This window comes from Coloeus monedula (assembly GCF_965178545.1).
Source record: "Coloeus monedula genome assembly, chromosome: 16".
Lineage (NCBI taxonomy): Eukaryota > Metazoa > Chordata > Aves > Passeriformes > Corvidae > Coloeus > Coloeus monedula.
The window spans coordinates 15,817,604-15,844,140 of NC_138796.1; the positions used below are offsets into that span (position 1 = coordinate 15,817,604).

The window sequence follows — 26,537 nt, forward strand, 5'->3', positions numbered from 1 at the left end:
ATCACAATGACCAGCCCTGCTCACCAGCCAGAACCCTCACCGTGTGCAAATGACCATGCAGGCTATTCCCAAAAGCTGGAGCCGAGCACGAGGTACAGGTCTCAGCTTCAAGTAACGATCCACACATCCCACTGTCATGTGAAGGCACAGGCTAGAAAAGTCCTTCATGGTAGCCACTTCCACCAGCCAATCCACCAGGATATACCTAGAACAGGAAGAGAGACTTAAGGAAGAACTTGGGAAGTGGTGACCCACACCATGACATCCAAGTGAGGAATGAGCCAGGCCAAGCAGAGCAGTGATGAGTGTTCCTGAGATGCCTCCCAAGAGGAGAGCCAACTCCCTCAACTGGGGTTGTGGCTGTGGTGGGTTTTCTTGCAGCCCTCCTGGAAAACCTGCCTGCTCCATCCCCTCCCTGCACACCAACACACAGAGTGGAGGAGCTGGAGATGTGTGTGTGGTCACAGGGCCATGATCCCATTGCCATTACAGAGCCATGGTGGGACACCCGTGTGGCTGGAATGCTGCCACGGATGGTAACGTGCTTTTTTAGGAAAGGAATGCCAGCAAGGGGAAGTTGGTGGAGCTGCCCTACATGTGAGAGAGCAACCAGAATGGACCAAAATCTACCTAAAAAAAAGGTAAGGGACTTACAGATAAGGGCAGGCTAACACAGGGTGACACTGCTGTGGGTGTTTATTCAGGAAAGGAGCCAATAAGGACTTTGGACAAGGGAGAATGGCTTCACACTGACAGATGGCAGGGCTAGATGGGATATTGCGAAGAAATTCTTCCCTGTGAGGCCCTGGCACAGATTGCCCAGAAAAGCTGTAGAGGGAATGTAGAGATGTAGAGGAAAATAAGGAATGGTTTCTGCTGTGGGGCCTCACTCCTGGATCCAAGTTCCTACCTCATTATTTCATTCATTCCTTTCTGCACAGTGAAGATGCTTTGCTTGCTGATAGGAAGGGAAGCTTGAAAGATTTGAGAAACCATTTCCCTGGAAGATTTTGCTTCTAATCCTAGTTGGTTTCCATTCCCACAAGCTTTGGCTAAAGCTATCTGTAGTAGAGAGAACACAAAAGAAAGTATGCTTATTTTACCAAATGAAAACTAGGGCAGCAGAGGATGGTCCTCTAATTTTCCTGCTGAAAACAGTGAACATGACAAACTACTTGAACTGGTAGTTCTTAGTTTAAATGTTGAGCACACAGATTATTTAGGGCCAGTCATCAAAAGATGCATCTTTACTCCATTCTGCCACAGGTGTGCAGTAATTTCCCAAAGAAGAGAATCTGCAGAGTAGATACAGATGTGCACATAAAGACATTACTCAGCAATGCTGGTCCTGCTTCTAAAAAGAGAAATCTAAACTTACAATGGCAGCACAGAAAGGACCAAATAAAGACTCTTTTTTCTGGGAAAACTCAGTCTTACCTGTGCTTCCCAGCAGCCCTTGGCTGCGTAGTCTCGTAGCTTCCTGAGACTTTGGAGGTATCTGCCAGGATCCGACATCTACAGAGAGGAACACATGTAAAAACCCACAGCCTTTACACAGCAAACAGAGGCATTGTAGCACCAATATCCAGAGAAAAAACACTGCCTGGAGGTACATCCATTATTTCAGCAACAGGTCTGTTTCTCATCATGAGATCACTGTTTTTAAGAACCCTTTTTCAGTTCTTGCCCAAGGTCTCACAGGAAATGAGAGCAGTCACTCAGGATTCCAAGGTGAGAGCTTTGGCAGATTTATTAATGACAAGGCAGGAGCCTCCCCCTCCTGTTTCCCAGAGCCCTGGGATCACTGGCCAGCAGTGCTCAAGCCTTCAGCAGAGTTGGACTAAAGCAACTTCTGTGGCACCTTGGCTACAACTGCTTGTAGCCAGGCAGACACCAAAGCTCATTTCAGAGTGTTCTTAGCACTCTCCTTGTTTAAGAAGGTAAGCTCTGAGGAACAGCAATTGCTTTCTGAGGACATTTCTTGCACATAACAGAGATCCAGAAGTTAGTGTAAAAGTTGTCTAGAGACAAAAAATGATTACTTACAGCAGCTTTTCTGTTGTTTTCCCAAAGGAGGTAGGAGCTGATTAAACAACCCTGTTTTGATGATTCTTCAAGCATTTCAAGGGATTCTTTTTTTTTTCCTTCATCCTAAAAACAAAAGGCATATATTGGTATTCTTTCTGTCCAGACAAGTGGATGCCTCAACATTTCAGAAGCTACAGAATACTTTGCTAAAGCTACACAGCAGAATCCATTCCTTGGCAGCCTCTCAGGAATGCTCCCACTTCCACCTCAGTGCTGCCATTTGCAGATGCAGGCTCTGAGTGCTTCTCCTCAGCCAGACAAATACTGTTTGGCTTGCTTGCCACTGAAGGCTTTTTATTTTAGTTTTTGTTTTGCTAGGCACTACAACTGGAAGACTTCCTTTGAGACCTGAACATACTGCAAGCCCATAATTAAGCCAAAATTAATTGCACTGTTTGTACAATTCAATAAAGTAAGTTAATAATGTTCCTTTAAACAACCAGTAAATTAAACTCACGAGAACAGAAACTCCTGGGCCACTTGAGGAGTAAAAGAGCATCTGGGTGATTTATTTTTTTTTTAATCAAGGTAAACAGCATTAGCATCACCACAAAAAAAACCCAAACCCATCACATCAGAAATAATGCTCACCTCAAAGAAATTCAAGACCTTAGCCAAGCTGTGGAGAATAGATCCTTTCTGAGCCTGAAGAAAGCATCAAGACAAAGCATTGTTAAACCACAGCAATTCTTGCTAGTAATTCCAGACTACAGTTTTGGTTTATCTTTCAATCACTCCTCCCCCTTGCTTTTCTCTATGTTTTGTTATCCCTGAGATAGCACTGAACCTCTCAGAAGAGATGCTACAGGCCTCCAGCACTCATGATCTATCATGTGCAGTTTGGCAATGAGTTCAATAAAACGTCTGAGCCACAGTCAGAGGCTCCTTGGGGAAACGAAAGTATTTTTTCCAAAATAATGAGACACAGTTACTGACGTAAGGTAAAGCCAAGGGCAGAAAGAAACCTGACCTTGTCGAGCTGACACTCTGCCTTGAGACTCTCGTAGACCACAGCTTTACAGCAGCTTCCAGAGAAGGACCAGGGAGGACGGATGAACAGCCAGATAAAGGGGACTGCACACACATTCAGGTGCTCTGCCAAGCTGAAGTAGTGAGATGCCTTTATTCCGTTCACTTCTGCACGCCCATGGCCCGTGATGGACACTGAACCGGAGAGAAAGCCAGGAATCAAGTAGAGTTTGTTCACAATGCCTGCTTGGCATTCAGTCAAACCAAGACACACGAGGAAACAATCAGGAAAAGGTTGAACTGTCTCTTTCCTTTAGAGCCTTAAAAATCACGGAGATTGCTAAAGAAGGAAAATCTTACTACAGTCAGGCTGTAGGAACACATAACCTAAGTTGGGGGGTTCAGTCTGCAAATACCAACTGCCTTGCCAGGACCCTGTGCGAGGAGGCTCCTCCTGTCACTTTTCAGGCCCTTTTGATACATTTATCACAATACCAAAGTAGCCGAGTTTGATCACAAGTTTGCAGAGGATAACTCGTAACCCTGAATTCCCAGGCTCTATCCTGTCCCATCACTGAACAGCTGGCAGCTTCCTGGCAAGTGCCTAAGCAGAGCAATGTAAAACTTCCTTGTGCTATGTCATGGTCCCAAAGCCCCAGGACAAACTCCCACACTTACGGCCTTCGTTGTACAGGTATGCCAAGCTCAGCTTCACAGCAGCTTCAAAGTTACCACTTTCAGCAGCCCTGAAGGGCAAACAGAGAAGACACTTGAGGTTGAAATCCTTCCTAGCACCAGAATCCACAGTTTGGTCCTTGTGCCCTCAAGGACATGCATCAAAACATGAAGCCCTTGTGTTCCTCCCTCCCAAACTGATGTGCACATAGTGGTCTGCCTCAGAAAGAAAAGAGGTGACAGTCAGAAGCAAAACCATTATCATGACATTTAAACCTCTGACACCAATGGATCCCCTTCAAATCAGATGGATAAAAAGATGTTTCCCATCTTTTTTAAGCAGACTTATTATTACCCTTTCAAACTTTGTTACTGAAATTCACCTGTTTTTCAATATACTGGTTTGCACAAGAAGTGACCAAGCCAACTCAGATTTAGAAACAGCATTATTCTCTGGAGCCCCTGACCTCACTTGTTCATTCACATGGAAGCACCAGAAAGAGGTTTTAGGGAATGTGCTATGTTCCAGTCTGGAATATTAATGCCTGTGAAGAGAAATAACTTTGGTGTATGCAATAGGTCCTGCTCTGGTTAAAGAGACAGCAGTGACCACCTGCAGCTTAGACCTGAAATCAGCCATTTTTTCATTCCTAAAGCAAATATTTCCCCTCTTTGTACAAGTCAGATGCCCCAACTACACTGAGGACTGATTAGAACAGTTAATCTTCCTTCAAACAACCTCTTCTAAAAGACCAGACAAATTTGATGTTCAAAACTTACCTTTCAAACATCCTCAGATTGTTTGGAGATGGCCACAAGTCTTGGAAATTTGCATGTGCCCAAACACTGGAATGATTATCCACAAGGTATTTAAGATGTGAGTGCACCTGCATGGAGGGAACACAAAATAATGATTACCAAAATAAAAGGACCAACAGAAGAACAGGTCTCTGCAATCTTATTTTAGAGAAGTAACTAATTAATCACAAGTTATGTTTAACTTGTTACCTGCCTGATAAGCAGTAAGGCAAGAGATGCCAAACCAAACCAATTTGTTCACCCACAGTAATCTGGCAGGACAATTGCCACAGAAAAGGTACAAAAAGCAGTCAAATACTGCTGCTACTCTTAACTTAAGCAGTGAGAAATGAAACTGTTCCTGGGATAGCAAAAATCTAAACCCTGCAGAAACTCTTTGAGTTTCTTCAGGCTCACTGTGACATGAGAAGCCATGTGCATCCAGGCTCCTGAAGGCAGAGCTGAGCAGTGGTGCCTGGCAGAGGGAAAGCTATAGCACTTACAGCTCTGACTGAGAGGATGTCTGCAGCAGGGAGGCCCTTCAGGATGTGAAACAGGACATCCTCGGGGAGGTTCAAGAATGTCAGGACTCGAGGTCGTTTTATTATCCTTCGCTTTGAAGGGAAAGAAAAGCATCTGGAACATCTACAGTGAACCACTGGAAAAAAAACCACAGGACACTTCAGTTAGTGATGGAACAGCACAAGGAAAAAAGGTACTACAGAGTATTACACACATACACAGGTGTTCACTTGAGCACCCCTTCACTGCAGCACAGGACACGGCAAACATATTAACAAGGGAAATATAGCTTGTGCCACATAATGCCACAAGAATAAGCCACAGAGCAGAAAGGGGCTTGTTCAAATTGGTTAATGAAGCCAAGAGGCTCAGAAGGGGTGGCTCATGCTCAAGTGTTCTTCACCAAGAGCCCCTCTGAGCCCTGACTCCTGTGACCATGTTTAGTAGGGACAAACGGTTCAGCTGTCCCTGCTCAGTAGTAACAAATGGTTTAACTGTCACAGTTATCATTTCATTTACCTCCCCCATGCCCCAACTTTTCCTTCTCAACTGACAGCAGTCCCTGGAACGCAACCAGAGATATTAGGAAGACCACCAAGCCTACTCAAGCCTATCTTTCCAAGCAGTTGCTGCCAGGGGTGCCAATGGAAGACCCATTGCCTACATCTTCTGGAGCATTACTCCAACACAATAACATATATTTTTTTATATATATCCACACGCACACATATATATACAAAATGTATTATCTTCAGCAGTATTACTGCCATGAAAATGAAATGGACACCCAAACTGGGATGCCAGTTCAGCCTATATGAGCATCCAAATACAGAGCAGGGGGTACATGAGCAATTCAGTGAAAACTCCATTTCTACAGACAGGAAGTGGCACAGGTTAATTTCCAATGTGTTGCTTCACGAAACCAGAGTGGTTTAGGCTGGAAGAGAACTCTGGGGGTCACCCAGTCCAACGGCCGCGCCAAGGGGGGCAGGACCACATCCAGGTGGCTTTGAACAACTGCAAGGATGTGGATGCCACAATCGCTCTGGGCAATCAAGTACCATCGTTCAGCCACCATTACAGTAAAAACCACTTACTTTTGAACGGGGTTTCCTGCACATTACTGTGCACCCTGCAAACTCACAGACGCCCGAGATGTTATTCCACGCGCAATATACATCTTGATCCCTTGGCTTTGAGGCCAGGAGCGCTCAGTCGCCAGCCACAGCCACGGACCCAGAGGCCACTGAGGGGCTGAGGTACGGCCCCGGCGGGCAGCAGAGCGCGGGCAGAGCCGGCCCCAAGCTCCCGCCGGGCCGGGCCGGGCCGGGCCGCCCCCGCCGCGTTTGAATTTGGGCGCGCAGCCGTCGGCCCGGCCCCCACCCGCTGCCGGTCCCGGTGGTCCCTCAGCACGGGCTCGGTGTATCCCGTTAACTCCCGCCCTCAGACCTCCTCAGGAGGCGCCCAGCAGGCTGAGCCCGCTCTGGAGCCGCCCCTCAGCGCGGAAGGACCCGGAAAACAGCAGCACCCACGGAGCCCGTGAACACATCCGCACTCACCGCCCGCCTTCATCGCGGCGCGTCCGCGGGGACTAAGCGGGCGGACACAGCGCCCTGCCCGGCTCCAAGAGAGCGGCACAGGCGGAGGAGGGACCGGAGCGCCAGGGGCGGGCGGGGACTGCGGGGCTGACACGCCCCGCTCGCAGCGCGGGCGCGCCCAGTGAGCGCCGGGAGCGGCGGGAGCCCCGCCCGCCAGGCCCGCCCGCCGCGCCACCGCCCCGCCCACCTCCCGCGCGCACTTGTTTTAAACACAGCAGGCTCTGTCATTGGCCGGGAGGCCGGTGGGGGCGGGGCCTGGCCCGCCCTGCGCGCTGTGATTGGTCGGTGAGGATGCGAATTCGAATTGGGGCAGTTGGCGGTTCGATCCTCTGGCGCAGCGGCGCATGCGCGGGCAGCACGGCGCCCCCTGCCGCGCGGGGCGGTGCGGAGAAACGGGGGCGAGGCGCTTCCCCTCACGGCGCCGTCGCCATGTTCCTGGGGTCTCGTTATCCCGGGCCGGCGGCGGGTTCGGGGCACAGCGGCGGCCCTGGATCCCCCAGGGGCCAGGATTCCCTTCTCCTGTCTTGGCCCAAGCCGGCAGTAGCTGTCCCTGCCGGTGCGGTGTCGCTCACAGTCACCTATGCTTGGCCGAGGCTACCTGGCCCAGGGAGCTGTTGAGGGAGCATTGGGGGCTTATTGCTGCCTGATGATCTCCAGCTTGAACATCCAGTGCCTGAGGGTGTCTGTGCTGGAGCTAAAGCAGCAGGGAGGTCATTGCATGTCCCAGCTCGGGCTGGGGGTGACCTGCTGGCCAGCAGCTTTGCAGAGAAGGCTCCAGGGGTTGCAACTGCCCCTGACCAGCCATGTGTCCTGGGGCCAAGGTGGGGGATCCTGGGGTGTGAAGGGCATTGCCAGCAGGTCAGGGAGGGGATGTGTTCAGCCCTGGTGTGGCTCATCTGGAATGCTGTGTTCTGGGCTCCTCAGGACAGTAGGGACATGAAGCTTCTGGAGTGGGTATAGAATTGTAGAATGGAAGGGACCTGAAGGACCGTCCAGTTCCACTCCCTGCCATGGGCAGGGACACCTTCCACTATTCCAGGTTGCTCCAACCCCTGTCCATCCTGGCCTTGAACACTTCCAGAGAGATGGGGCGGCCACAGTTTCTCTGGGCACCCTGTGCCAAGGCTCACCTCCCTCACAGCCAATAATTTCTTCCTAATAAGCTAACCCTGGCAGTGGGAAGCCATTCCCTCTTGTCCTGTCCCTCCAGGCCCTTGTCTCAAGTCCCTCTCCAGTTCTCTTGAAGACCCTTTAAGCACTGGAAGGGGCTCTAAGATCTCCCTGGAGCCTTCTCCAGGCTGATCACCCGCAGCTCTCCCAGCCTGGCTCCAGAGCAGGAGAGTTCCAGCTCCTGCAGCATCTCTCTTGCTTCCTCTGGATCTGCTGGAGCAGGTCCACAGAGGGAAGGTGATGAAGGGACTGGAGCATCTCCCTGATGAGGAAAGGCTGAGGGAGCTGAGGCTGTGCAGCCTCAAGAGGACACACAGCTGAGAGTGGCCCTCATCCATATTTGTCAGTGTCTGCAGGGAGAGGTCAGAACATGGACCAGGATCTGCTCCGTGGGGCCCAGCACAAGAGGCAACAGGCAAAAAATGGAACACAGGATATTCCATCTGAACATGAAGAACTTTCCTGTGCACATGACTGAGCACTGAACAGGCTGCCCAGACAGCGGTGGACTCTCGCTCACTGGAGATACTCAGAACCCACCTGGACACAATCCTGTGTCATGTGCTCTGGGATGGCCCTGCTTCAGCAGGGAGGTGGCACCATTTGATCAGAAGACCGCTGTGGTCTTTTCCAGCCTGAACCATTCTGTGATTCCTGCTGAGGGAAGGAACCAGGGGCTGCCTGGACAGAGTCTGTTTCTGATGTCCTGAGCTGCAACCTTGTCTCATCCCTCCCCAGCACACCCCTGTTCCTGCCCCTTCCTGGCCTTGTGTGGGGGCGAGGGGGAATTAGGCAGACAATTGGGAGTCAAAGTTCAAACCTGAGTGTAGGATTCAGAGGAAAGCCCTGATCCTCACATGGCAAAGGGCAGAGTGGGATAAGGAGGTGTATTGAAAAGGCTGGCAGGCAAACAAGCAATGTAGGGAAAATCAGATATCGAGTTCGGTCAGCTGAACACTTTTGTGAGTCTTAAGACTCCCAAGACTTAAAAGCAGTGAGAACAGGAGCCCTTGTTTTGTAGGACATGAAATGACTGCACCCCAATTAGTGGTGACTGGAAACTTTCCCAGCGTTGTACCTTGAATAAACATCATCAATCCCAGCAGAGCTGAGGTTTCTTCCTGGTAGCATGTATGAGATTTGTTTGAGGATTTTACAAGCGCTTTTCATTGTTAGAACATGAACTCTGGATGCTTCTCTCCACCCGCATTCTTGCAGGGGGTTGGAATAGCTTTGAAATCTCACTAGAGATCTCATTTTATGGTTGGGGAGGCTGAGTTCAGGTAGCCTGATGGCTTCTCTGAGCCCACCCCACAGCGCTGGCCATGCTGGGCCTGGCACCTCATGCGTTGTCCCTCAGTCCCGTGAGGTGACCCCAGAGCGAGGAGCAGCTGTGGACAGCCTTTTTCCCGTGCAGCTCCACCTCCACCCACGAAACCGTGTCATGTTCCTGGGAGCACAGCAGCTGCCAACATGGAAAAGTGGCACCAGGAGCACAGGGAATATTTAGCTTCTTTTAATTGAGGAGCAATTTGAGTTAAAAAGTTAATAATACTGTCAGCTTTTGTTCCTCATTTCTTCTCCCCCTCACAGCTGTTTCTGTCAACTAAAAATAAATTGAACCAGCAAACAAAACACGAATAATTAGCTCCCTACGGAGAGCTCAGATCCCAGCAAGAGATGCTCCTTGGATGATCTGCAGTGCAGAGTCCTCTCAGGTAGATCCCATTCTTCCCAAACATGGCAGCAGCAGAGGAAGGCATGGGGAGGGTTATATTTGAGGGACAGGTATAACCGGAACCTGGGTGGGTACTGGCAGGTGGGAGGTGAGATTTTCAGCAGCAGTACACCTTGGCCTGGTTTATTCTCTCCAGAATAGGATGGCAGGACATCCAGGCAGTTTTATCACTGACAGACAAACCAGAGCAGAGGCTGACTGGTGTGAAGTGGGACTTGTGTTACCCGAACATGGCCATCTGACTTTGCTAAGCCGGTGGTTTGCAACCCCTGCCCAGAGGTGGCAGGCAGGACAGGAGTGGGACCTGCACCTTCTCCAAGAGGCAGCCAGATGCTGGGTGGGATACGCCACCCCAAACACACCTGCACCACTTGGGAAGCCATTACACAGTGAAGAGTCAGTCACTACAGAGGAGAAGGTGGATTAGTGCATGTTTTAATCTCTGTTGCCAAGTCTTGAGCTGGATTTCATCTCAGTTTAGAGAGGGACTTTTCACAACAGGGAATGGCCTTAAGACATTCTTAAGCCTTGTCCTATCACTGTCCTATCACATTGTTCCCTGTGAGGGTGGGGAGGCCCTGGCACAGGGTGCCCAAAGCAACTGCAGCTGCCCCGGATCCCTGGAAGTGGCCAGGTTGGATGGGGCTTGGAGTACCCTGGGCTAGTGGAAGGTGTCCCTGCCCATGGCAGGGGGTGGGATGAGCTTTAAGGTCCCTTCAAACCAAACGATTTTGTGATTCTCTGATTTCCTTCACATGCCTTTTTCCCCACTGAAGAGCCTGCAGAGAGTTGTGTTTCTCCTCAATCCAAATGCCTCCTCACTTCCTTCTCTTCTGCTGGCTCTGGAAGTGAGGGTAAATACAACAAAGGCATTTTGTTTCCCTTGATTGCTGTGATTTAAACAAAACTCAACACAGGTGTAACACTTACTTGCTGTTCTGCCAAACCTGGGATTCTCTGGGGGCAAGAGTTGTTACCAGCTCCAGTTCCACTCAAGGTGTTGATCCCTCTTCTGAATAGATCCAAGAGCCTGAGACCATGGCATCTAAGCAAGACATCCAACAGCAACATTCCCCTAGAAAAACTGAAAATTTGCTGAAAATACCTCTTAGCCAGGCAATATCAGCTCCCACTTTCACAAGGCCATGTGTGAGAGAAAGAGGATTCATTGCTACACAGATCATTGCTCACTCGCTGCCTCCACCGCTTCAGCCTTTAAAGCCTCTTCAGATGGGCATCTCTGAAAATCTCTTATTGTTCCACTCCAATTTGTATATTGCGATCCGATTCAAATGTACAGATTTTAAGGAAAGAGCAAAGATGAAGAATTTCAGTCAAATAGGTTTTTGAGAGAGCGATATAAACAAATATTAATGTAACACTCCCTCTAAACTCTTCAGATAGTGAACAGCTTAACAAACAGCTGTATTTAGACATTTGGAGTGTTCAGTCTGGTGAAAAAGGTACAGACAAGCACCTGAACGCTGGAGATTGCATTACACACCATTGCAAAAGTAATTTCATTTACATAGACAGTGAAATGACATCTGTCTCATTGCATGGTAGAGCTGCGTGATTTGCGGAGGTTTTTTCCCCCAGATTAACACTGTCCAAGATAGTTCCAGAATTGAAAACAACATGCCAGTGATATTACAGGGCTACATAAAAGTTAATCAGCCAAGCTGAAACCTAAGAGTAATTAGCTCAGCTGCAGCAATGTCCCAGCTATACTGCCTTCAGGATCCACTGCTTCTGCAGGGCCTGACATGATGCTGCTGTGGATATGAGGGTGACTGAGGCTTGGGGAGAAAGCGAGGAACAGGGAGTCATTTCACTACAATTTGTACACAGTCCGTGATTATTCAATCAATGAACATGAGAGTTTTATATTAGAACGGCCCAAGAATGCGTTCTGGCAGTTGTAAAGTGGTCTTTCCTGCAGTTCAGAAGGCAAACAAAAGCAATTTGGGCCATTTGCTGCATGAAAGGCTCAAAAGCTCCATGAATGCACCTGGCAAATTACTCTCTGCTAGAGTGGTGAGAGGGGAGGAGGAACAATTTTCTTTTGAAAGAACCAATTCTCAGTTGAAATATTGGTACCAGTCTTAGTAATTTCTGTTCCACTCTTTAAAGGGTGAGATAATTCATCCCTTTATTACACCTTTGGCACAAATAATGATGACAACTGGGCTGGAGAGGGAATTTGCTCTCCAGGGGAGGAAAGAGCTCCTCCGAATCTGAAAATCTAACTGTGAATTCAGTTGAAGTGTTTGTCTGAGGTCCCAGGATGATGAGGCAACTATGGCTAAATTTTTGTGTCAGGACATCTCAGCATATTCTGTGATGGCCACATCTCTATCCTGTAGGTATTTCCACATTACCTTACCGAATAGTGTGCAATCCCTCTGTTTTACACTCATACTAACATTTATTAACAGGGCTGTGGAGCTGCAAATCAGCAGTGAAGAGCTGGACATCTGTCTATCTTCATCCTTTCTCCAAACTGTTTCTCTCACTCTTAGGAAACATCCCAAGAGTGAAACCTTTCCCTTGCAAATCAGGACATGGAACTACCACGAGGTGGCATCAAACCCATGTGATGGGGCATCGAACTTTCCGTTTCAGGTCATTTTTCCAATTTTTGGACATCTCAGGGCAGGACTCCTAGCCCAAAAGGGGTGCACTGATATTTTAGAAGCTCTAGTTTCACGAGTCTTCTTCATGCTTAGTACTGCTGTGTGTGATTTGACTGCCTTCCACGAGTACTCCATGGTGGTACATGAACAAGGATCAGGCAATCTGCATGAAGTAGGTTAATGCAGTGCTTTCCAAAATCCAGGGCTGGCCCAGCCAAGGAAGAGGAAGGGTGAACATGGCTTTTAGGAACAAATGTTTTAGCAAAAGTGTCATGCAGCAAGTTTCTTTTCCCTGAAAAGAGGGCTGTGGGTTCTTCTGGTGCTCTCTGCTACCTGCCTCTGAAGGCTTGGCACAGGAGGTGAAACCAGCACGTGGCACCCTGAGCCAGCTCACAGATGTGTGCCTGACCCGTGTGAAGTCCTTGTCCTGGCAGGGAGTGTGACAGGGTAGAGCCCATGGCACCATGTGGGAGGTGGTAGATCACCCAGGAGGGCTCCAGGGGGTACTGCAGTGATGCCTTTTCCTGGTCTTAAAATCAAGAGTCAAACATGGTTAGAAGGGAAAAAGGGATTTTACCTTGGTATTTATTTTAAAGATCCTTAGGTGTACACGTCCAGGTGGAATGCACCTCCATGCCAACTGCAATGCACCCTCCAAAAGATCTGGTATATCATTATAGGTGTTACTAATTAGCAGATCTATCAAAGATTCCCCAATGAGAGGCTTGAATGAGCCCCCCTCCCCAAGGAGCCTTCCCCTGGATGGTTCTATCTTGGTTTCCAGAATGTGTTCTGGAGAGGACCTTGGGGTCTGGGGCACACTGATCCCTAGCTACGAAGCTTCTAAAATGTTTAGTCTCTTAGCTTGACAAACGAGTCCAAGAATGTAGACTAAAACCACTAAGAATACAGAAGTTGTAAAAGGGCATAAAAGGGGTATAAAAGAAAAGGCAAAAAATCTTCATGGCATCAGCAGGACCCAGGGTTGCACTGCACAATGCACACTCAGCCATGAGCGGCATGGGGGGTGGGAGAAGTGCATCGGGGTGGGAGAAGCGCAGTGGTGCTGCAGGGAAACCCATGGAAAAGAGAGCATGAGGAGTGATGCTAATGGCCCATGGGACCTGACAGCTTTGTGGCTGTGCTGGTGTGAGTGAAACCAGTGCCTTGGCTCAGCTGAGGTCCTGTACCAACCCACCAGCTGTGATGGCCAGACACAGCTTGGGCAGTCCCAGGAAAGGCTGTGGAGCAGTGACTGATCTCCAGAGGTTCTGAGGTGAATTCCAAAGGTTCTGAAGGAGGTTCTGGAGGCTCAGTGACTTCACTGTCAGCCCAGGCCTTTCCTGTCCTCTGCCTGGTTCCAGGTCTTCACTTTGGGGGTCTCTCAGCAGGGCAGCTTTTACTCCCACTCCATTCAAGTGGAAGCTTATCTCCTCCCTAGCCAGAGAACAGGGAATTTGGCCAACTTCTAAATGGTATCTGATTCCCTTTAAACCCTTGCACGTTAAACACTTGGGAAGTACTCCTTCTTAAATACCCCACACTTCTGTGGGAGCGAGGCGCCTGGAGCAGAGCCAGGGAGCTGTAATTGGGAGACAGAATTCCAGAAGGCAGGGAGAGGAAGCAGGGCTGTATCTGCCAGACAAGCACTGGCTGTCATAGCACAAAGGCTCTCACTATAACCACTTTCTCCTCCCAAACTCTTGCTGGTATGAGACATTCCATTTATAACTTTTTATTTGTTATTTAGTTTTATTTATTTATCTTTTTGTGCCATGTTTCCAGGATACTTGAGGCAGATCCTCAGCACCCTAGAGGCTGTGGTGCCAGGAAGGAGCTGTTGGGCCCATGATAGCCAAAGCCACTGACGCTACTGGGTAAGGTGAGTAACAAGTTGGCTCTTGTCTGTGTGAGCACTTCTTTCCTACAGGTCCCTAGATGCCACTAAAGAGGACTGGCCTCATGACTCCAGGACAAGTCTTCAGAATTAAAAGCCCCTGGATACCTCTCTAACCTTCTTATACATTATCCTCCTCTCAAAACAATGTGATTGTGAGCTGGCTCTTCCTTGTCTTGCAAGGCTGAAAGCACAGCTTCCCTTCTGTGCATAAACCCATCCCTTGAGAACTTCTCATCTCCTCCCTTCCTTGGGAACCCCTCACTTTGTCCCTCCACCACAGGAATAAGAGGCACCCCTCCTTTCTATTCCCCCCTCATCCTCCAAAGGACTTGATTCCCCACTCATCCTCCAAGGGACTTCTTTTCTTTTTGCCTTCGTTTTGCCTTCTTTCCCCAGTGTGCATTAGGGAAGCACAACCCTGGTTCCTGCTGGGATGGTGTGGGAACATGGGATAAGGGGGACACCTGGATCACTGAGCTCAGCTCCCAATGTACACAGCCCCATATACTGGGTTTGCTTCAGGAGAGTTCTGCACTGCACATCCTGTGGCACTATGGGCAATGAAAAAGTCTTCAGGACTTTACTGTATGTTTTATAAGTACAGGTAGAAAATGAAAAATTAGAAAGTAAAAACCAGGTACTTAACTCCAGTATGAAAAGGGGGCTTACAAGAGAGCTGGAGAGGGACTTTGGACCAGGGCATGGATGGACAGAACAAGGGGGAATGACTTCCCACTGCCCAAGGCCAGGGATAGATGAGATATTGGGAAGGAATTCCTGGCTATGAGGGTGGGCAGGCCCTGGCACAGGGTGCCCAGAGAAGCTGTGGCTGCCCCTGGATCCCTGGAAGCATCCAAGGCCAGGTTGGACGGGGCTTGGAGCAAGCTGGGCTAGTGGAAGGTGTCCCTGCCCATGGCAGGGGGTGGGATGGGATGAGCTTTAAGGTCCTTTCCAACCCAAACCATTCCATGGTTCTGTGATTCTAACCTGCTGCCAGCCTGGTGCTTGAAGGCCACGCTGTAGCTCAGTGCTTCCCAGCAGCTCCGGGTCCTTGGGAAGCCCATGTAAAATCTTGGAATCAAATCATGAATGACTTCATTACAGCTGAAGCAGTTTGCCATGATGAGCTCCACACATGTGACTGAAGGAAGCGCTGGGCTCCAGCTCTCGGTGTGCACAGCTCCTCAGGCTCAGCCCCCCTGTGCTGCTGACCCCTTACAGCCAAGCACTAATTCATGGCAGACGGTGGCATCTGTGTTACCCCAAGTTTTGGGACACATCAAGGAATACTGTCCTAATTCCGTGGTTCTATGCTCATTACACTGCCTCAGCCACTTAATACTGGGTGTAGGGTTGTTTTGATTTCCTGTAAAGAACAGAATGTTTGGCAAAAGAGGAGAGAGAGAATGACAACTGTGTACACATTTCACATGTTTCTAGTATTATTTTTCCTCCAGAGAAGAACAGAGCTGTTATTAATAATCACCTTGCCAAGTTTCTGAATTGATATTTTGAAATGAGCTGGGTATATAATTTAGGAACCACAGGCAAGGGAGAAAATGTGCTTTCAATTGACTTTGAAATGGGTGGAGAGTTGATGATGCAGTGAGATAAATGTTGTTGGTTCTGGAGGGCTAAAGCTGAGCAAAGAAAGCTGTAAAACAGACATTTTGCAGATTTTCTGAAGTCAGAGGTATCTCAAGGACTTGGGGAGTGAAAGGAGGTGCAGGTGGGGGAGACACAGGCAGAATCCATGCAGGTGAAGTCCTTGATTTGGAATGGAAAAGGCATTTATGTGGGGCTGAGCCTCATGAGGTTATGTCTCTGCACAAGCCAGACAAGTCCTGGGGCCCAGGAGGTTTCAGAGGGGAAGGAGGGAAGGAGGCTGCAATAGATGAAGATGCTTGGCAAGTGTGTTGTTGCTTAGGTAGAAGCAGAGCTTGCCAGGCACTGTGGGCAGGAGTAAGCCTTTGGAAACGTGCACTCAGCATGTGAAGGATGTGAGGTGACCTGTGGGGTAGTAGAAGTACTGGGCAACTTTGTCACTGTTCCCTCTTTTGTCATCTCTGACCTCCTACAGAACTAAGCTCCTGTTTGAAAACAGAGGAAGAGAATGAGCTGTTGAGGCATTACAATTCCAGCCTGTCCAGCCATGACTCAGTGTTGCAATGTCTGTGCGAGCTCCCTCCACTCAGCCTGAAGCAGGTTTTCTGGAGGAGAAATTGTGTGGGGTTACTGCTTGCTCCCTGTAACTCCAACATTAAATTTCTTTCCTGCAACAGACAAAATCCCTTTAAAGCCCTGCCCATGGCTAACCTTACACTGAGGTTTCTCTTCTTGCCTGTGTCCCAGCTCAGACTGCTCAGTAGCAGGACTGGCATTCATTTATCACAGCAAACCCATCTCTGCCAGCCTTAGACCCAGTGCTGCAAATATTTGTGAGTGTTTCCTACCTCCTACCAACAGGCCCCTCGTCAAAGGACAGGCAACAAATGGGTGACAGAAACTTCCTTTCCAGGTGTACACTACAACCACTGGCCAGCTGCAGTCACAGAAAAGCTCCATTGTCATAGAGCAACCATTCAATAAAGACCAAAAGGCACACATTTGAAATGTGGCATTTCCAGACAGCAGACTCCCAGCCCTGGGGACCCCATGATTCCTCAGGGACCCCCATGGCCCCCCAAGCCTGAGTGGCCTATGCCTGCAGTGCACAGAAGTCTGGAGCTGCCCATGGTGCCTTCCCTCCTGGCCTGCACCCATGGCTTTCATAACACATGGATCATTTTCCAGGATGTAGGTCTCCAAACAGAGCTGCTTCCCTTCCTCAGGGCTTACCTGCCTGGATCCAAGGCCAGCTCTGGTGTTGGTGTGCATATCCCAAATCCAGGATTGGGTTGCTGTGAGGACAGGGCAGTGAGAAGCCTTGTGGGGCCTCCAGGTCTGCCTTTAAGCTCAGGCTTCTGTCCTCGGGGCCACTACATGAGCCACATCCAAGCCATGGGCACACTCCAGCATGTCTCTCTGGTTTGGTCCCTGGCCTCCGATGGACTTCTTGGCTTGCTTTGGGCCAAGTCCTACTGGATGAAGAGATGCGGTGCTCTCCCTTCTCCAACAGGGAGGGTTTTCTCTGCAGTAGCACATATCAACATGGAGTCTGGACTGTGATGAGAGGGCTGGAGCACAATCTCCCATGACTTGACTTGGATTAAACACAGCCCCGCCAGGCTGAGCCCTGTAAACAAGGCAGCTTCCAAGGAGCTCCCAGTGGTGCATCTGCACTTCTTGTGAAATCTAAGCCTCAAAGCACACACACGGCATGAAAATGTCAGTCACTTCCCAGGCTCAGCTTCAGCAAAGAACAAATTTATGCAGAGCCACGATGGAAATTCATTTCCCTGAGTTTTGCAGTGCCTGAATTTCACAGTGTCTCCTGTTACACTTCAGAGGCAATTTTACAAGGTAGATCTTTAGAGACTTGGATTCTTAATACAAAAGAGAAGTGGAATATGAAAAGTTGAAGAATATCTTCTAAGCTCCCTGCAGACAGAAAGAAACTGCTTTCCCTCATGTCATTTGTCTCTTGCAAATAGCTAATGACATGCATTAAATACAGGTCCAGATCCTCAAATGTATTTTCCCAAATGCCATTGATTTTCTTCATGGATTCATGACTGGTTTCTTTGTGCTTTGCTCTTCTTCACAGCAAACTTTGCAGAAGTGCAGGGAAGGTTCTGACTGCTGAATCTAATTGCAGGAGAATGAATCATTAGCACATTTCTAAACAGTTTAACTAGAACAGAAAACAGAATCAAGCTGTAAGATCACCATCTGATTAATTAGAAAGGCAAGGGTTAAGAATTAGGCTGGAAAAAGTTTCCCATATTAATTCTTTTGCAATGGAAAGTTAATGATTGTGAAGCAAAATCCAATTGGGCAAGCTATGACGAAATTATTTTCAGTTGCTTGGGTTTTGTTTTGTTGGCCTTTTTTCCAATTTGGGACAAATTATCTGGTTTGTTCTTTTGACTATAATCATTTTCAGACCCAGCTGTAAGTAGGAGGAGAAATTGCTACTCCCCCTGGATTCCATGAGGCAGGAAAAAGTCTGTGCCACTGTGGGACACTTTCGGTTTCTTTGCTGTCAGTTAATTGCAACATAAAATTTGGAATTAATATAAAACATTTCTCTCTCCATCCCAATTGCCTTTGTTTCAGTTTGCTTCCCCCAAATTGTCTCTGAGTAGGTACGAGTGAAATGTCTGTGTCCTGCATGGAGAGGCACCACCAACTCTGTACCGGCTGCAGCTGTGGCTGAAATCTGGGTTAGAACAGAACTGGTTCTGTATTCAGTGGATATTTCTTAGTCTTCTCTAATGGATCAGTGTGCAGCTTCCCACACGTAGATCCAAAACACAAGGTGTGTACACCTGGGCAGCCTTTGATGAGGATGGGGGACCCCACGAGGTGAGGGGATGGGTGCAGGGTGATGTTCTTTTGCCTTTGAGTCTGTTTAGCTTTTAAACAGCTGACCTGCGTGCTGCAATGACACCTCCTACATTCCATTGGCTTGGAGCCTCTGTGCTCACAGAGGAAGCTCTGGATTTGCCCTGCCTGAAGCGATGCAGCAGAGCAAACTCAGCCAGGAGCAGAGAGCATGTGGGAGCTCCTGCCTGGCACAGCCTCTCTGAAACACAAGTAACCCCAGGGCTGGGGGGGTGTGCTGGGGGCTTGTGTGAGCTCTGGCTTCCAGTGACACTTCTCAGGGAGCCGGCCTTTTTCACTCCCCAGCACGGACGCATGGGAAGGCAGAGCTCCAGGGAGGAAAGACTTCTTAGCAATTCTTTCTTCAACAACTGTGACCTTTAGGAGTAGATGAACACTCATCTGCAAAGGAAAACACAGCCAGCAGAGCTGGTTGATGCTGGTCAGTCACCCAAGTCAGCTTTGGGTTTTCCAGCCCGTTCTTGTCACGGGATTAGCTCATGGTTCTGGTGGTGCAGTACCTGAGCCACTCAGCTGTGCAGCTGGGGTGTCACTCACAAACCTGACAAAACCCCATGAGGTGTTAAAAATGCTCGAGTTAAATGGCAGAAGCCATTGCATGTCCTTTCTGCCACCAACAAAGCAGTGGAGGCCACCACAGAAGGCACCGACGATGTACAGAGGGCTGAGCAGAAGTCCCAAAGCTCCCTGGTTGCTTGAAAACCAACCTTGTAAAAGTGCATTTTCACTGCACAGCCCCACAAAGCTGGGGAAGGGGCTCAGCAAGGGGGAAGGTGGGCACTGACTGCATGGACTGCATGAGCCTGAGCCCTGCGGGAAACTGCCTGTGGGTCAGGTACTTCCACTGCAAGGAGATGTGGATTTCTGTGCAAGGAATCTGTCATCCTGCTTGTTTGTACTCAGGAAAGTAGACTTTGGGTGTATTTTCTGTGCATGTGTCCCATCACACTGAGGAACTTACCTGACTGATCCTCACTTTCTCTCCAGCAGACCCAGCCACGCCAAGTCCCACCTGTTCAGATGCTACCAAGGCTCAGTATGAGGCCAGTTTCCTCCTCCCAAATCCCTACTGAGTAGGTGAATGGAATTTTCACTTTGTGATGACCACAATGAGAATGAAGAACTTACACTCATCCAGCCTACATTCAGACCTTAATTAAATCACCTAACCTGAGTCTTGGTGCCCACTGGTCCTGGTGGAGCCAGCAGTGAAGAGCCAGAGCCGGCGCTTCTGTGGCATGTGGATCACACACTGTGTGGGTGTATCACCAAGACAGACCCCATTTTTTAGGCTCCAAATGCATAAAGTGCGGTGAATTCAGGCAAAAGTGACATCCTTGATGTTGGAAATAAGATCTGCAGCAGGCAAGCCACAGTCTGATAACTCAGCTGTGGAACTGGCTTGCCTCTTGCTCTAGTGTAAGTTTAAATTTAAGACTGCTCCTGCCAAATCACACCCCTGCTGAATTTCTGTTGTTGGCATTACAGTAGCACTGAGTGGTCGCTGCTGTGTGTTAGGACCCTCATGTTTCAGGCTCTGCACAAGCACTGTGAATTGGCTCCTGCCAGAAGCGTGTGCTCACTTGGCACTGCATGGCAATGTGATAAATCCAAAAAAATTGTGTCCAGGTAGTCGTAGACACCAAGTTTGAAGATAGCATTTTCCAGTTTCTGCTGTAAATCAAGATGGTTTTTAACATACTGTGAAATTAAAACATTTGCAAGGGAGCCTTGGTGTGAGAAAAGGAAGTTACTGATACGCTTGTAATTGCTTTTCTGGCTTTATGAGCTACAAAATTACCAGTGATTTCTGTAAGTGGGCTGAGGGTGTAACAGAAGAAGCTTGAACAAGCAGATCCAAAGAGACCAGCATGGGAACGTGTTCAAAGAGCTGCCTTGGGCTTAGCCTGTGTAATGCGTCACTGACAGCTGGCCAGGAATACAGCAAGCATGGTGCAAAGGCCAGGCTCTGTCCCAGGAATCTGCAACCCAACACCAGCAAACTCGGAGCCAGGACATCACCAAGGAGGAGGGGAAGTGTGTCGGCAACAGGAAGGAAGAGAAGAGCAATAAACACAGCTGCAGAAGCAAAAAGATTGGTGGAAGACAGTGGAAAACAGGGAATGACTGGACAAGAGGGGACAGGATGGAGAAGAAGTAGCCTGCAGGACAGCAAGAGGAGACAGGAGCAGACAGTGGGAAGGAAAATAAGCTCAAACTCAATTCTTAACACTATTCACTGTGGATTGGGGCACGTACCCACTGTGCCGAGGCCTACAAACATCAGCCGCCCTGGGTGTGGCACACTAGGAGAGCTCTGTATTGCTCCCAGCCAGCACAGCAGCACCTCTCTGTGATCCTGAACCCTTCCTGGTGGCACCAGGAGGGGAAAGAGTCTGGCCAAGACCTCTGAATGAGCCTTCCTGGCAGTGCCTCAATGCTCCAGCAGGCCCATAGTTAAACTATTACCCTCTGCTGGTATCTGTCCTCAATAATTATAAAATTTCATTTTCTTCGTGGTGATGCTGTAACTGAGTGAGCTGGAAACATTCCCAGAGAGAGAAGAAAACTGTAATCTGAAGACATTTATTTTAATTGTTTTATGAGGCCCCTGTAGAAAATGATACTAAGTTCTCTCTGAAGAGGCAGTGTTAAAGCGTGGGAATTTCTCCTGCCAAAGAGGCACCTCATGCTGTCTCTGACAGGTCCACTTTGCCTCTAATGGGCCTCTTCGTGCTGCTGTATGCTCTTTGCAGCTGATTGATGGCTTGATTTTCTGCCCTTCATCTCCGATGACCGTTAATCAGCTTGACTTGGACTTCTCCAAACTGAGATAAGAGCAAAGTTGCCAGGAATCCAGGTGATCTCAGAGAAGGTCTCCAAGGGATAAAGCTTTCCTGATGGGGTTTCAAGATGTCAACCTGAAGCCATTTTCAAGAAGAAAATTGCAGGGGAAAAAAAAAAAAAAAAAAGGAGAAACAGTGGAAGAATAAAAAGTTAAGAAGAAAGCTTCAAATGCTCTGGAGTGAGCACTGCACTGGCAGGACCCCCATGAGGCTGTGGCAGTAGAACTCCTGGACTGTAATTACAAACTAAATACGGCTTTTCGGGGCAGTCTTAGGTCCAGGCTAGGTTGAGAAATGAGAGAATAAATTTCTGGAAACTTTGGTTTGTCAGTGGACAAGTTGGGTGAAGAAGCTGTGGCCTCTTTCAGTGCTCTGGGCTGTGCTGGGGAGCCACAAATGACCCCACCCCAGACTGTGAGAGGACCCGACAGTCATCAGTGTCCCATGAGCCTTTCCTCAAGCACGACACAGACCCAACCAACCAAACCTCCCATCCAGCGCTTCAGAGTCTGGTTTAAATACTCACAGGGAGCAGTAACTCTGGGAACCAGCTTTTCTTCACTGAATAGTGTCTCCATAATCACAGCTGGTACAAACTGAGTTAAAAAAATGTGTTAAAGTCATTAGCTGAAGATTGGGTGATGAAGTTACCCAGTCCCTTGTGATTATCCATCAAGGCCCAGCACTGCACTCCATTAGCCTTTAGGAAACACGCAGGGTGTGTGTATGCAGAGAAGATGGTAATTGCTTTAATTATAATTATTTTGACTAGCAATTTTTTATTCACTGTCAAGAAGGTTGCCTGCTCCTGCATTTGTGGAGAACAGTTTTTATCTCCTCCTTCCCAGGAACTTGTACAGCATGAGCAACAACTCCTTGGATCTCTACAGCTCCTCTCTGCAGCAGAGCACGAGGTGTTTGTTTGTGTGTGTTTGCATGAGGAGAATCATCAGATTTTGGTGCTTTCCAGGCTCTCTGTACTACTCTGCACCTGCAGATGCACAGCACAGCTGTTTCAGGAGCCAGCAGGCACCTGCTTTCCTCCTGCCTCATCTGACCTCACACGGGCTCATTGATGTTGCTGCTGTCTTGCACTTCAGCACTTGCTTTGCTCAAATCTTGCAGTCCCAGAAGTGAGGTGAGCTGGCCCTGACTGGGGGCCAGGTGCCAACAAAGCCATCAGTCCCCTCCTCAGGTGGACAGGGGAGAGGAAATATAATGACAGGCTGGTGGGTTGAGATAAGGGCAGGGAGAGATCACCCAGCAATTACTCTCACAGGCAAAACAGACTCAACTTTTCAAATTAGTTTAATTTATTACAAATCAAATCAGAGTAGGATAATGAGAAATAAAACTAAATCTTAACACCTTTCCCTGCCCCCCATCCTCACCTTCTTACAGGGCTCAACTTCACTCCAAATTTTCTCCCTTTTTGCCATGTAAACCCGGTACAAAAGGAGAAGTGTTTTGATTGCAGAGCAAACTTGTATTTCCAGAACTCACAACTGACAGGAAGGATCATTCGAATGGAATTAGGACAGAGGTTGGGATAGTGCTAAGCAGTGTGATGGAAGATTGCAGGGCCTGTGTGGAAGAAGACTGGCAAAGCCATGGACGGCTCTGGGGTGAAGGGAGCAGATTTATAATCACATCACAGAACTGCCTTGCATGTGCTGCTTCAACTTCATCTTGAAACTTGAGGCTCTGCTTACTGAAAAGCTCTTCCAGAACCCAGAACTTCTGACAGTTACAAATCATCTTCTATTTTCCAGCCTCCATTTTTCTCCTGGTCTATTTATTGACATTTATTATTGTACCAACTGTCTGCTACATGATATAGTTATTTCCTGAACTGATGCTTTCTTCTTTAATGTAAATATAGAAATAATAAGGAAAGCAGCACCCTTCAATGGCCAAACAGTTGAGCAGCACTCACTGGCACAGCCTCTTCTCCTGCCTACAGGGAAGTAACCAAGGGGTCAGTGCCAGACTTCTTAGAGATGCGCAAGGACAAGAGAGAGCAGATGCAAAAAAGGGTTCTAAGCTGCACCGGGGGACATTTGGGTTCAACATTAGGAAAACTTTCTTCCCAGAAAGAGTGATCAGATATTGGAATGGGCTGCCCAGGTGGGTGGTGAATTTCCTGTGGCAGGAGGTGTTGAAGAAAAGCCTGGGTGTGGCACTCAGGGCTCTGGTCTGGTTGCCGTGGTGGAGCTGGGTCCCAGGTTGGACTCAGTGATCTCACAGGGCTCTTCAAGCTGAATTGATTCTGTGATTCTGCAACCTCACAGCCTTTGGGGACAGTGTTGGTAAGTGTCCCCAGCCCGTCGCCGTGCCCAGAGCCCAGGCAGAAGTCGGCTGGGAAGGACGTCCAGAGCCTGTTCAGCGGGGGCAGCTCGTCCGTCAGCAGCACCATGCTCAGCCAGGGGCTCTTGCCGCTGCTGCCGCTCTCGGTGCTGCTGCTCTTGGTGCAGCCACTGGACCCTTCCAGCCACGCTGCTGGGGACACAGGGAGCTGGGATGCGCTTCCCCAGGCCCTGGAGGAGCAGGAGGCCGTGGCGCCAGGGAGGGACACCATGCTGGTCCTGGAGGCGCTGCCGTGGATCTGCGCAGCCGTGGCCCTGATTCTCAGGGGCTTTTACGTGGGCTGGGTCCTTGTCAGAGGGCTCAGGAGACGCTGGGGAGAGGTGAGGGGGGGGCTGAGGCAGGTGGGCCGGTGCCGCCAAGGCCTTGGGCCAGGAGGGTGTGGGGCGAGGGCCGAGAGCCCCGTGGGGGAGCAGAGCTGGGCAGGCCCGCGGGTGCCTCTGGGGCAGCCCTTCGGCCAAGGCTTTGGCGGAGCGGGGGCCGAGCCCAGCGCTGGGCAGGAACGGGCCCGGCTGAGCCGGAGCTGCTCTTGCTGCAGCCTCTGCCCGGGGCAGCCCGGCCGGGCCCAGGCTCTCTGTGCAGGAGAGGCCAAGGGCAGCGCCCGAGGGCTCAGCCCCGGGGCCCCTCTGCCCCTCCATCGGGCTCCCTGTGCTGGGTGTTGCAGGAGAAGAGCCGGAGCGCCGGGGCCTCTGCACGGCCGTGCTGCCAGGGCCACGGCTGCTCCGAGGAGCTGCTGCAGCTGCTGCTGGAGAACCAGGCCCTGATGAAGATGTCTCTGCTCCAGAGCTCCCGGCAGAGGCCAGTGCCCACAGGGAAGAGGTGAGGAAATGTGGCCTTTGGCAGAGGAGGGGACTCCAATTCTCCCATCAGCTGTGGCTCCTCAGCTCCTGCCGGGCTCTGGGCTTGCAGGCCCTGGCAGGGGATGCATGAGCTGTGCTGAGCCCTGGGCACTGTGACATTCCCACCAGGTATTAGTGAACCCCTTTGGCCTTTTGTGAGAAACAGAAGGGGCCACAGTCTTGATAGTCTGAAGAATTTATTAAACGCTGAAACAATTAGCTGAAGTACAGACAACTGGAAACCACTGCGGCAGTCTGCTGAGCACAAAACAAAGCCCTGAGCACGTAGCTGTGAACCCATGTTGCCAGAGGGACGCCCGCGGGCTGAGAGTGACACATTTAATACCCCCAAACCCCGCCCTTAGACCGCCCATTCCTCCTCCCACCAAAGTCTTTGGGATTGGCTCGTTGATGTCCTGGGTTTCTTGATTGCCTCATTTTCATTGGATCGCTGTCTAGGGTCTTCCTGTTGGTTCATCATTCATCCACTGGTGTCCCTTGTTTTATCCCCTTATGTTAATTCCTCATTGAACGCCCACCTCTTCTATTACTTCATCAGTTTCTAGAAAGTTCTACATTCATTCCTAGGAGGTCTTTTTGACAACTGAACATTTAAACATTGAACCTTTAAACCTCTTAGTGTGGAACAGACAATTAAGATTAACTATAACAATCAAGTCGACTAACAACTTTAAACAGCCTATCACAGTTATAGTCAATTCTTACCCTCCTGACGATCAACTCTTTATTGAATGTGAAAGCCACCTCCCTAAATTCATTTATAACACTTTGTTAGGCATAAGTTTCTCAGGAATCTTCCCAACCCCATTAAAAAAAAAATCCATAGTTTTTTTAGGCATAGGATTCCTCTTAGCAGTAGTTTCACTCACTAGTTCTCCACCAGAACTTTCAGCTTTTCAAAGTGTTAAGGTTCAATAAAATTCCTGTGTTCTTTACATTGCTGTGTTATTTTAGTGTTCCATATTAGCTGAGGGGAGTCTGATTGAGGGTTTTGCACGTGAGCTGCATCCCACCTGTAATTTAGAGCTTGGTGTCACAGCAGTATTTGAAAGATTATTGAGTTTAGTGATGATCTGGAGGAGGAGGTTGAGTCTCCCATTAGCAAACTGATGAGGGCACCCAGTGGGGTGGGAGTGTGGTGTCCTGGAGGGTGGGAAGGCTCTGCAGAGGGCCCTGGCCAGGCTGGCTGGGCCAAGAGCAGTGGCTGGAAGTTCAACAGGACCAAAGGCTGAGCCCTGCACTTTTGGCACAAGAAGCCCCTGCAGCTCCAAGCTGGGGCAGAGTGTGTGGAAAGGCCCTGGGGCTGCTGGTGGACAGCGGCTGAAGCAGAGCCAGGTGTGCCCACGTGGGCAAGAAGGCCAATGGCCCCTGGCCTGTGTCAGCAGTGGCGTGGCCAGCAGGGGCAGGGCAGTGCTTGTGGCCATGTGCTGGGCACTGGGGAGGCCACAGCTCGAGTGCTGTGTGCAGTTGTGGGGCCTCAGCTGCAGAAGGACATTGAGGGGCTGGAGCGGGTGCAGGGAAGGGAAGGGAGCTGGGGAAGGGGCTGGAGCTCATGTCCTGTGCAGAGAGGCTGAGGGAGCCTGGGGGAGCCATCCTGGAGAGGAGGAGGCTCAGGGGGGACCTTCTCACTCTCGGCAGCTTCGTGACAGGAGGGTGCAGCCAGGTGGGGGCCAGGCTCTGCTCCCATGGAACAAGGGGAGGAAGGGACCCACAAGGATCATTGAAGTCCAACTCCTGTCTCTGCCCAGGACAGCCCCAAGAATGCCACCATGTGCCTGAAGGTGTTGTGCAAACAAACACTCCTTGATCTTTGACAGGCTCAGTGCTGTGACCAGTTCCCTGGGCAGCCTGTTCAGTGCCCAACCAC

At 49.6% G+C, this 26,537-nt stretch overlaps 1 protein-coding gene across 1 annotated transcript in view; it reads right to left on the reverse strand.

Annotated features, from left to right (window-relative positions):
• Positions 1-23,862, reverse strand: part of CCNF (cyclin F) — a gene marked incomplete at its 5' end in the record, with an annotated part of 28,728 nt that extends 4,866 nt beyond the window's left edge. Inside the window, 10 exons of the mRNA XM_082292127.1 lie at positions 41-205; positions 911-1,062; positions 1,438-1,515; positions 2,047-2,151; positions 2,680-2,733; positions 3,059-3,252; positions 3,736-3,803; positions 4,513-4,619; positions 5,034-5,188; positions 23,736-23,862. Of these exons, the coding sequence (XP_082148253.1) occupies positions 41-205; positions 911-1,062; positions 1,438-1,515; positions 2,047-2,151; positions 2,680-2,733; positions 3,059-3,252; positions 3,736-3,803; positions 4,513-4,619; positions 5,034-5,188; positions 23,736-23,862 (1,205 nt within the window). The remainder of the gene's footprint in view (positions 1-40; positions 206-910; positions 1,063-1,437; positions 1,516-2,046; positions 2,152-2,679; positions 2,734-3,058; positions 3,253-3,735; positions 3,804-4,512; positions 4,620-5,033; positions 5,189-23,735) is intronic.
• Between the last annotated feature and the right edge of the window lie 2,675 nt (positions 23,863-26,537).